Below are 12,036 nucleotides of genomic sequence, written 5' to 3' on the forward strand. Positions count from 1 at the left end.
GAGCCCACACGGGTCAACATGAAAACCTCTTTTGCTTTGTCGTCAAATACATCCGAAATCCGAGGACGGCTTCCTACAACCTCGGAAGCTACCAGCACCCTGATGCTGGCCACCGAGGTCTCTCCAGGTGCGATGGACTCACGCTGGTCTCCCTGCTTCCTCAAGGGACTTAAGATGTAGGTCAGAGAAGTTCACTCCTCCGCTCCAGCAGGCTGATGATTTTCCATGGCTCGCTGGGAAACGTAGAGTTGTGATAATCCCCTTTGGGCCCGTGTCCCCAACACGGAGGCCTGTTTCCTGCCTGATGGCATCCGCCCCTCTGCCCTCCCTGGTTCCGCTGCAGACACCGTCCCCCAGGAGCCTCGGGGCACATGTGCGTCCCCTCTGCTGAGTGCTCTCTGCCTGGTTATCACCAAGCCTTGCTCCTCTGCGGCTAGCCTGGCCCACTTGACCTTCCTGTGGAGCCTTCCTGACCGCCACACTCGTGTCCACGTGACATGCCGTGTGTCTCCCTTCATCCCCTTCCCGTCTCCCAACATCAGACTTTTCACGACGTGTCCGCAGCATCTGGAACAGTGCCTGACATGGACAGACTCTGGGCTCTGGGAAAATCTATTTTCCAAGAAGTAAATTTGAGAAAGGGAGCAAACAATAAGTCAAGGTCTTAGAGAAGGTGCAGTGGGGTTGGATGGGGGCGCACAGGGAAGAAACCCACCGGGGGAACGTGGACCTGCGGGGAAGAGGGACAGGGGAGGGCAGTGGTCTTCCCCATGGCCGTCAGCAAGCTCTCTTCTTCGCCTTGGCCTTCACACCCCTAGTTCTGGGGTACCTTAGGACACCTGGTGCAGGGTGGGCGCTAAGCAGGCCCAGCACTGCTCCCATCCCTGCAGCACCAGCACCCCTGATGTGGGGCCTCGGAACCCGGGGTGACACCGTGGGTGGTCACCAAGCCACACTACCAGCCCTCCCCTCCCACCGTGCCTCTTCTCCCCATGACCCCCTCCCGCTGACCCCCTCCCAGTGACTCCCTTCCCCTTGGCCCCCTCCCCTTGACCCCCTCCCGCTGACCCCCCTCCATATGACTCCTCCCATTGACCCCTTGCCTTTGGCCCCCTTCCCCTTGACCCCCTCCCGCTGACCCCCTTCCCTTTAAACTCTCCCTTTAACCCCCTCTCGCTGACCCTCTTCCCCGTGATCTCCTCCCGCTCATCCCTCTCCCTTTGACTCCCCCTTCCCCGTGACCCCCTCCCGCTGACCCCCTAGTCATGACCCCTCCCTAAACTTACAGTGTTGTATTTCAATTATATGTCAGTAAAACTGGGGAAAAAATAAATCCTTCCCTTTCTTCATTTGAATGTTGATGATTAAATGGTAATGAGGAGGAGATACAGTTTAAGAGGGTTCATATGAGACTGGAGTTCCCTGCATCTCCTGACTTTCTTCTAAGGCGCTGAAACGGAACGCGGCTAAGCCAGGATTCAATCACTTCCCTCTGAGCATGCTCGAAGCACCCCCACGGCCACGCCCGCAGCCCCCGTACGAGCCAATCCACAGCCGGAGGGCGGCTGATTGGCAGCCAGCGGGAAAGACCCTGGATCCTGATTGGGCACGTCCGTTGTTGTGGGCGGGCATAGAGGGCCGGGACCCGGAAGCGTCGCCGTGCGGCTCCGGCCGCGAAGTGGGTCCCGCGGGGATAAAGCTCGGGTCGCCGGATCTCCATGGCAGCGCTGCGGCAGCAAGGTACGCTGGGTAGGGGTCTGGGGGCAAAGGCGGGCGGCGCAGGTGGGGAGCGGGGGCGCGGCCCGCCCAGATCCTGCTCTAGGACCCAGACCCCGGACCCCCGGCCCACCTCCCGCCCGGACCCCAGAGCCCTGTCCACGTCCGTCCTGTACCGGGACCCCGGCCCACCTCCTGCCCAGACCCCAGAGCCCAGAGCCCTGTCCACCTCCCACCCGGAGCCCGGGACCCCGGCCCACCTCCCGCCCGGACCCCAGAGCCCTATCCACGTCCGTCCTGTACCGGGACCCCGGCCCACCTCCTGCCCAGACCCCAGACCCCAGAGCCCTGTCCACCTCCCACCCAGACCCAGGACCCTAGTCCGCCTCCCTCTTGGATCCCAGAGCCCCGCCAACCTTTTGCCGGACTCTGGACCCTGGCCCACCTCCCGTCCAGACCCCAGACCCAGACCCAGGCGGATGTTGGCGCTGGGGGCCCGAGAGGACCACCGGGGCGGCCGGGTGGACCCCAGGACCCCAGGTATCTCTGGGATCCGTACCCCAGCCCTGGGTGTCCAAAGGCCCTGGGCGGAGGCGACAAGGCCCGTGGGACCCCGAAGGAGCGGGGAACACCTTTCTGTGAAGGAGTATGGGATTTGCAGGGGCCGGGGTCGGTCCCCAAAGACTTTGCAGAGACCTGCAGCTTGTAGTGGAGCATACACTGTGGGACTGTTTTCCTCCCTTGGAACAGGTCCGAAGCTCTCTGAGCCTCATTTGCTTCATCTGTAAAATGGGCATAATACTCTACCTTGTAACAGCGTTCATTAACTGATATTTTCAACCAGCACCCAAGGGGTGGAATACATTTAATTGGCTAACATTTCGGTACCTTAGAATTGAATGTGGGAAGATGCAGGGAACTCCCATCTCATCAAGGTGCAACTAAATCTCATCCCACTCAGTCATCAGCATTCAGGTGAAGAAGGGGAAGGTTTTATGTTTTCCCAGTTTTACTGAGATATGATTGACGTTCAACCCTGTATAAGTTTAACGTGTGTGGCATAGAGACTCGACATGCATGCACACTGCAAATTCATCACAGTAAGTTAACATCCATGTTTTTCCTTGTGGTGAGAACTTTTAGGACTTTCTCTCTTAGCAACTTTCAAATATAGCACACAGCATCGTAGACTAGGGTCACCATGCTGCACATCACGTCCCAGGAGGTATTAACTGTACAGCTGGAAGTTTGTACCTTTGGCCACTTTCCTCCAGTTCCTTCCCTCCACCCCTCACCCCTTCTGTTAACCACTAATCCGTTCTCTGTATCTATGCATTCAGGGGTTTTTAGAAGCCACACATAAGTAAGACCATATGGTATTTGTCTTTGACTTATTTCATTTAGCATAGGCCCTCAGGGTCCACCTCTGTGGTTGCAAATGGCAAGATTTCCTTCTTTTTTAATGGCTGTACCATTCCATATATACACTACAGCATCTTTATCTGTTCATCCATCCTGGATGGACCCTCAGGCTGTTCCGTGTCTGGGCTATTGTAAACAGTGCTTCAGTGAACATGGGGGTGCACATACCTCTTTGAGCTCCAGATTTTATTTCCTCTGAATAAATATCCAAAAGTACAATCACTGGGTCGCAGGATAGTTCTATTTCTAACTTTCTGAGGAAGCTCCACACTGTTTTCCAGGGTGGCTGCACCAGCTTGCATTCCCACCAACACTGTAAGAGGGTTCCCCTTTCTCCACATCCTTGCCAACATTTGTTATTTTTTGCCTTTTTGATTATTCCCATTCTAAGAGGTGTGAGGTGATCTCTTGCTGTGGTTTGGATTTGCATTTCCCTGGCGATGAGTGGTGTTGAACGTCTTTCCATGTGTCTGTTGCCCATCTGGACGTCTTCTATAGAAGAATTTCTATTCAGATCCTCTGCCCATTTTTTTAATTGGCTTGGTATTTTGCTGTTGAGTTGTGTACATTCTTCATATATTTTGGGCATGAACACCTTTCAGATGCATGACTGGCAGGCATCTTCTCCCGGTCCCTAGACTTCTTCATCGTGTTGGTGGGTTTCTGTCCTGTGCAGAAGCCTTTTGGTTTGATGTGTCCCACTTGTGGATTTTCACTTTTGTTCCTTGTGCTTTAAGTTTCCTGTCCAAAAAACCATCACCAAGACCCATATCGAGAAGCTCTTTCCCTGTGTTTTCTTCTAGGAGTTTATGTTTTCAGGTAAAAGTGAAGGTTTTTTGATACATTTCTTATGTTACTTGGATTGGTTCAGGCCGTGATTATTTATTTTTTCTTTTCTACATTTAAAATGGATGATTGTGGTTTTGCCCTTTGAAATGAAAAGTCGAGTGTCCATTATAGTTAATAAGCACTTGCTTAAAATAAGAAATGGAAACTAATTTCTCAGTAAGGCAGAATATGGAGAGCAGTGATTAGAGTTCCTATCTCTGTGGCTTCCTTTATAGGAGAACACTGTGCGCACGCCTCCCTACTGTTCTGCACCCTGCTGAGTCCTGACTTCCTCCTATGAGCTTGAAAAACCATCACAGGTTGAAATGGCTTAATTTCTAACCAGTCGGATGTTAGTCTCCAAAATGAACATTAACGGATCTTGAGCACTCAGGCCACTGTTCTCACATACGCTGGAAGCAGGAGCGAAGACTCTGCAGGCTTGTGAGCGGGCCTCCTGCAGGTGGCCACCCTGGATCTCTGCGTTGGCTGCAAGCCCGAGCAGTCGTGCCCGTCACCAGGGGTCCTTCCTGGACTGCACAGCCACTCTTTCTCTTCATCCCCGTCTCGCATCCCACGTGTGTTTGTGACCCTTCCAAGCCTGACACTGTACTCTTCCCTCTGCAAGAAAGTAGAGTCATCTGAGTGCACCTTGTCAAGCTGTCAAAACCTTTCGCAGCTCACCAGATTGAGATGAATGAAACCTTGCATTGTTTTCCTCGGTCAGGGACCTTCTCTAAAAACAGCCTCCTTTTCCCATTGGATCGGTGATAGAATTGTCAAAGTGAGGTTTTAAGACACTGCAGTTGGAAGGACGGATTAGTAAGTCTTTTTTTTTTTTTTTTAAAGATTTTGTTTGTTTATTTATTTATTTGACAGAGAGAGAGAAACAGCATGAGAGGGGATAGGGTCAGAGGGAGAAGCAGGCTTCCCGCTGAGCCGGGAGCCCAATGTGGGACTCGATCCCAGGACTCCGGGATCATGACCTGAGCCGAAGGCAGTTGCTTAACCAACTGAGCCACCCAGGTGCCCTGGATTAGTAAGTCTTGGAAGTCTACAACTTAAGTGGGAAACAAAATATTAGTTTTGTGAGTCTTTTTAACAATATCACTGACGAGCATGTCTCTGGGACAACACTTATGCTTCCAGAAACACTTATGGGGGAGATTGCAGTTGGAAAAAGATTCTAAGCACCTGTAACTTGTCGAAGCCTACAATTTGTGTGGCGAGCGGAGAAAGCCATGGCTGGTGCAGACTTGCCCTCACAGCTCTGCTCTCTCACTGCCCAGCCCCCCTTCAGAGACACAGGGTCGCTGCAGAGCTCTCACTTCACACTCACTCACGCAGCAAATGTTCACTGAGTCTGCTGAGTGTGTGTGACCTCTCGTTCAGGCCCTGGGAACGCAGCAGGGAATCAAACGCTTTCATTCTAGGCAGGTCCCAGGTTGTTCCTTTGGGCTAGGGTCATGGTTGCGGGTGAGCCACATCCCAGGAAAAAGATACTGCGCTCTGGCATGGACCGAGAAAGCGTGACAGGCTGCAGCAGTGACTCTAGGGGCTTCCCTGAAGGCAGAGTGCTTCCGCCAGGTCCTGAATCCTCCTGACACCCAAATTTCTCCTGAGACGATTTGTAGCGAAACTCTGCGGGATTCATGGGGAGGATGTTTTGCCTTTGCAGCGATACGACTTAAGTAAGAAGCAAATTTTTTTTTTAATGTGCTCTATTTTATGTGGGAAAATGTGTGAATGGTACTAGCAGATGTCTCCTGGGCCAGACTTTGCAAGCCTCTGGGAGGTAACAGGCAGACCTGGAATGAACAGCTCTCCGTAACTGAAGCGAGTCCCATGAAGGCCCCCATATCCTAAGCGGTCTTCCTTTGTGCTGCGGGAGACTGGGTGAATATCCAGCATGTAATCAAGTGCTGGATCAGGTGGGGACCGGCTGGCCCTGAGGAGCCGAGGTAGAGGAAGCAGCACGACAGCATTGGGAATCGGGAAGGATGTCCAGGCGGACTGGGCGGCAGCTGCCACGGGCCGGCTCCTTATGGAATGGGCGATCCGGGGGACGGCGCGGGCTACAGGAGTGTCTGGTCCCCATCTCACACGGTGCTGGCCTTGGGAGCTGCACAGGTCACTCTTCAAATGAGTGACCAGGCGTAGTGTCCCTGCCACCTACCTAACAGGTGCCTCCCCTGCCTTTCCGGGTGCCTTCTTGTAGTGGGAGCGGCGTATTTCATGAGGTAGCTCATCCATTTTTAGAAAGCCTGACTGTGGTACGTCTCCCTGGGTCTAGTTTTGCTGCTTGGAGCCTGAGCAGCGAGTGTGGTAGCCCCTCACGCGATGGTGCCTCCTCAGAGTCTCGAGCACCCCGTCGTCCCTGCCTCCCAGCTCCACACTCCCAGACAACAGGGAGTAAGACAGCGGCCCTGGGGGACAGATGTTTCCTGAAAAAACTGGACATGGGGACTGACCTCGTAAGTCCAGAGACACCTGGTGGGCAGTTACAGCCTGCTGTCTCTTGGATTTGGCACAAGTCAGTTTGGGGTATGTTGATAGAGTGGGTTCCACCACCTGAAACCAGGTGCCCAGCGCTAGAATGCTTCTGGTCTGAGGGAGGGGGGCCCCTCTGAGGGCACCCCTGTAATCCTCAGTTGTCTCGTCTGTAGGCTGGGGCTGTCCTGGGTTCTTCCCTGATGTGGTTGTCAGATGCAGCCACAAGAGGGCTCGGAGCAGGGGCTCAGGAAGATCAAGGCCGTTATACTCATGGGTCCTAGAGACGGAAAGCACATCAGGCCACCCCATGCTGGGCCACCCGGGGGGGGGGGGGGGGGGGAAGCACTAGGTCAGGAGGCAGGCAGGGGAAGATTCAGACAATGGCCTTTGTTGGGGTTTCCATGGGATAGGCAGTCAGGTCACAGTAAACAATTTAGGTCTGGCTAGTTTGAACAGTTTTGGTGGGCTTTGAGCAATAAGGATGGCCCTTAGTTGCCTGGCACCGGGCCTGGGATGATCAGGGCAGAGGAGTATTGCTCCTGGGTGCGGGGAAGGTGGGGGAGGCCAGGCTCCGGATGGATTCGTTTGCATATCAAAGATACTCTGCTTTGCTGTGTCCTCAGTGTGGGCAGGCCCTGGGAGGGGCAGTCTCTCCAGCCAGGAAGGTTTTTAAAATGTCAAAAAATGATAATAAAGTTAATCCGTGAACAACTGGGGTTTGAACTGCATGGGTCCACTTGGACGTGGGTTTTCCCATCAATACAGTATAGTTCTGTTTTCTCTTCCTTATGATTTTCTTAGTGACATTTTCTTCTCTCTAGTATCCATTGTGAGAATACACTACGTGACACACGTAACAGACAGAATAAGTGTTGATCAACTGTTCGTTACTGGTGAGCTTTCTGGCCAGCGGCAGGCTAGAGTAGTTGGGGTCAGAGGTTATACGGGGGTTTTCAGCCGCACAGGGTCCATGTCCAAACCCCGCACGGCTCGGGGCAGCGGCACACTGAGGATCCAGTGCAGGCAGCTCGTGGTGACGCTGGCGTTGTCCTGACGACTCCGTCGGGCGCGCGGTGAAGTGCTAGGTCCAAGGTCACAGCCCGGCTGACAGGGACACAGCAGCCAGGCCACCAGCGTGGACGCCGTTCGGGGCCCTGGCGTAGGGGCTGGAGAGCAGGCCAGTACCCCACCTCGAAGACACAGCAGCAGGAGGCCCGGTCCCTGAGTGAAGGGCGGTTTCAGGACACCTAGTAGCGGGCACCTCCCCGTCTGTGTCCTCCCGGAGCCCCCCAGAGCAAGCGGGTCACCTAACCACTCCTGTGGGTGACCCGGCTGCCAGTCTCACCTTGCGTGCTTTGGGTGGAATTCAAGATCTGGTGGATGAAAAAGCCAGCGTTCATGGAACTGGGAAAAATGGAAGTCTTGGAGTAGACATGATAGGCTACCCTGTGTGTCCCCAGGATAGTAAAGCCAGTGTCTGAAGGCCGAGCGCTGGTCCCGCAGCTCCGGAGCCACCTGGCCCTGCATGCCTGCTGTGTCCCCTGGTGGGAACGCTTGTGGCTGGGACGGCTTTTCTGGCGGCTGACACAGTAAGTCACGTTAGACACTCTGCAAGGGAAAAATGAGGACAAAGTTTGGAATTTTTTAAAGTGTCAAAGTTTTGGGAGAAAATGAATATTCAGTGTTCATGTACCCTTAGACGGGAGAGCACATCAGACTGGTCATGGCGTACGTTCTGATCATGTCCCCTCAGGGCGCCATTTCTGGCTTTATTTTGAGCACTGTTTCCCTCTTAATTAAAACTTCAGAAAGCTTGCCAACTCTTGCTTAAATATATATATTTTTTTAAAGATTTTATTTATTTATTTGAGAGAGAGAGAGCACATGAGAGGGGGAGGGCCAGAGGGAGAAGCAGACTCCCCGCTGAGCAGGGAGCCCAATGCGGGACTCGATCCCGGGACTCCAGGATCATGACCTGAGCCGAAGGCAGTCGCTTAACCAACTGAGCCACCCAGGAGCCCTCTTGCTTAAATCTTAGCTAATTATTCTTTCATTTATGATTCTATTATGAAGCTCATTAAGAAACTATCATTCATTAAATTAGCATATTATCCTGAACTTTCCTTTCTTGCAAAGTGATAGAGTGCTATTATCAATTTATTCCTAGATTATAGACAATGGCTAAATACCTTGCCTCATTATTGGGATAAAATGGAAGAAATAAAATATTGAATATTGTTAAGAAAGCTATAGATAGGCTGGCAGGTACTCAGCAGGCGTTTAAACATGGTCTTTCCTGAAAAGATAGAACTCAAAATACCGATTCTAAGAATACAGTAACCCTGAGAAATTTTAACTTCAAGTGTCTGTTGAAACCTGGTACACCCAAGTCAGGATGGAAACGGGGGTGACGCGACCCAGGATTTGCTGAGGTGGGGGATGTCTCCGTTCTCGGGTACATGCGTATCTGTCGCCTGCGTGCCTTGCTCAGGCTTCGGTGAGGAGGGGGTGCGTTCGCTTAGCCACTAAGCTTCTAGTAATGTCCTTTTCTAGTCTTGTTTTCGGTAGCAGTTTTCATTTAAGTATGGTTTCAAAAAGCCCGGCGACTCTCAATTCTAGATAATCACCTTTCCACTTATACATCTGTTCACTGGAAACTACATAAAGGTGTGTCATCAACCTATTTGTTCTGTGTTTTCCTCTCAAAATTTTTAAAGTTATGTGTCACTATTGTGAGGTCCCTTCTATTTTTGTGTAATTTCAGGGAGTGTGGGATCCAGTTGGTTTTACTCCTTCCCAGTAACATCCACCCTTTAAGATACAGCCTTGGGACTGATTTCCTTCCTCATGTCCCCAGATGAGCTCACACACGTTTTATTTGTCCTCTCCGAGTCCTACTTTTCCAAAGACAGTGCTTTGTAGGGATGATAACAGAGGTTTTGACATACTTGCCTAGGGAATCACGAATGAGTAAACATTTCTACTCTCACCCATTACAAGCTCTCCAAATGTACAGTGTGTATTTAGTAGAAGTAGGTGCATAGCTCTACCCCCATTTTAAGTGAAGTATACTATGTACACAAATCTTGAGGCGAATGTATATTACTTTGTGATCAGACTGAACTTTTTTAAGAGAAAACCATTCCTGATACTGATGGGATGCTTTTTCTGTACCACATATTTTTAATCTTCTTTTGCTTTTTTCAGAATGGGATATTACACAAGAAAAAGTTCCTATTTCCATTTCTTCTTTCAGAAGAGCCTTTTCGAATGGAACATGCAGCGAGTTTGCCCCAATCGGGAGCTGGCCCGGCCGGCCAGTGTGGGAGCTCGCTCACCTGCTTCCCCCGCAGATGCTCGCTGCACGCCGCACAGCGGCCCGGGCCTCCGCTCTAACAGCTCGGAACACGGGAAAGCCATCCTGGCAATGCGACACTAATGCCTTGTTAAACATGCAACATACTCTCCCTTTCCTATACTCAACTGTTAGATTTTAAAGCCAGTAACGGCATTGAGGAAGATTTAATGTTTGTAGTGAGGAAACACACACACACACACACATACACACACAAGGTCAAAAGGTGCATTTCAGCAAACCAGAAGTGACAGGTGCTTTTTAAAAATGATGCTTTACTATGTACCAGTATCCTGAAAAACTACTGGTACTTTCTTTTATGTTCTGCTTTTCACATGCATCACTAAGTAGATTTGACCAGTTGGAAAACATGCCTTGATTATAGAATTAAGTCCATATTTGTAGGAAACCATCAAGCAGTTCATAGGGTACGTGTTTTATTCATAACTGTGGGCTCTGAGTAGCAGTGAGAGTTTAAGTGGCTCTAAACCATGTTTTTAGGTCTCAAATAGCTGGCTGTTCCTGTTTCAATCAACCATGAACTCTTTTAGTGCTGTGTGTGTGAAATGCCAGGATGGGTGTCTGTTGTGGGAAAAGGCTCTGGGACTCGGGCAAGCTGCAGGAGGGTCCCCTGTGAGCGGTGGTCGGAAGCGTGTGAGGAAGAGGTGATGGGGGAGGGTGCAGACAGCAGGGTGTGGTGGGTGCAGCCACGTGTGTGGCCAGAGGGGCATTTCCGCCCATTTCGAGGTGGGAAATGCTGGGGCTCAGCTCACCTTAACCCGCTGTCCTACCCAGCAGGGGCAGAATGGAACATTCCTCTCTGCCACGTAAGGAGTCACCCACAACTGTTGTTTCTAGCCGAAACTCTGGAAACTTCCCTTCCATATATCGCTGATACCACCAACATTTCTTGTAAACGCTGTGCGAAACAGGCTGTTTGTCCCCACAGTTCCAGTGGAGTGATGCTCCCAGGCACATGCCGGGAACCCGTTCCGCAGAAGGCTGTGGGAACATGCCTCCTCGGCAGGTTGTGTTGGAAACACACTTTGTGCCGGGTTCCATGCTAACGACGATTCTGTAGAACATTCAACCAGATACAAGTGCGTGGGGAATCTTTTATTGCTAGGACCTGTGGTCCTAAATGCTAACGTCATTAGCACAGGCCGCTTTCCTTCACGCAGAGGAGCCCCCTGCCGTGGAAGGGGGCCACCCTCCTCCCTGGGAGCCACCAGCTGCATTCCAGTGGGTTCTCTGAGGAGTCATTACCGTGGAGGGAGCCCTTTGGAATTTTGAAACCCAAATTCCCAACCAGAACGGGGCAGTGGGGGTTACTCCTAGTAGGGATGCTGGCCGACAATGTGATGAAACCGGAGGCTGAGGGTCCCATGCCCCAGCTGTGGCGGGACGGCACCGCCCCCAAGAATCTGGGAGCCCCACGTGCTGGCTCCCAGCGGTCTGGTTTCTGCCGCTCGGCTGCTGCCACCCCAGAGCAGTGCTCTCCCGTTCTGTTGAGTTCTTTCTAAATTTACAAATTTCGTTTTATTAACCTTTCCCCTCACCTTTTCCAGGATGCTGTTTTGAGATTCATGCCTGTTCCTTATCCACACTTCCATCAGGACAGAAATATTTATTCATTATGACAGCTTTTTTCCAGTTGAAGCAGAATGCCAGCTAACCCAAACACGCGCGTGTTAGAGCGGGCTTCGGTCCCTACCTGCAGCGTGAGCTCATACAAGTGCGCTGGAGGGAACGGCCCGTGCCGCCAGCCCCGGGGCCCTGCTCTGTCTGCCCCACTGCACACCGGCCCCGGGGTCGGCTGTGTGACCTGCACGTGGACCGGCCCTGTAGGGGGACACTTCGTACCCAGCGCCTGAACCCCAAATTCAGAAACTGGTTCATAGTCGGTACTTTACACAGAAACTCAGAGAGATAAGAACATTGGAGGGAAGGAAGACCACTTACAAACCCAAAAGTAAACACCTGAGTTCATACCACTACCCAGGCCTGCGGCCCTCTCTTCCCAGCCTGGCTCCTGTCCCCGGTGTCCACACCTATGGGCATCCCAGGCTGCCGGTCCTGTGGGGAGGGGGTCCTCTGATGGACCAAGCTGGGGGTCCCCTGATGGAAAGTGCAGGGGCCCTTGAAGGATAGTCCTGGGGGTCCTTAGGGGTGAGTTCTGGGGGGTCCTCTGATGGATGGTCCTGGGGGGACTACTGGGGGGG

At 52.1% G+C, this 12,036-nt stretch overlaps 1 protein-coding gene across 2 annotated transcripts in view; it reads left to right on the forward strand.

The window, feature by feature from the left end:
* Positions 1-1,642: 1,642 nt before the first annotated feature.
* Positions 1,643-12,036, forward strand: part of ERICH1 (glutamate rich 1) — a 56,712-nt gene continuing 46,318 nt past the window's right edge. For both annotated transcript variants that reach the window (XM_032413758.1, XM_032413759.1), the window contains exon 1: positions 1,643-1,740. In XM_032413758.1, coding sequence (XP_032269649.1) covers positions 1,719-1,740 — 22 coding nt within the window. In that variant the 5' untranslated portion in view covers positions 1,643-1,718. The remainder of the gene's footprint in view (positions 1,741-12,036) is intronic.

Source organism: Phoca vitulina, unplaced genomic scaffold, assembly GCF_004348235.1.
Source record: "Phoca vitulina isolate PV1807 unplaced genomic scaffold, GSC_HSeal_1.0 scaffold15, whole genome shotgun sequence".
NCBI lineage: Eukaryota > Metazoa > Chordata > Mammalia > Carnivora > Phocidae > Phoca > Phoca vitulina.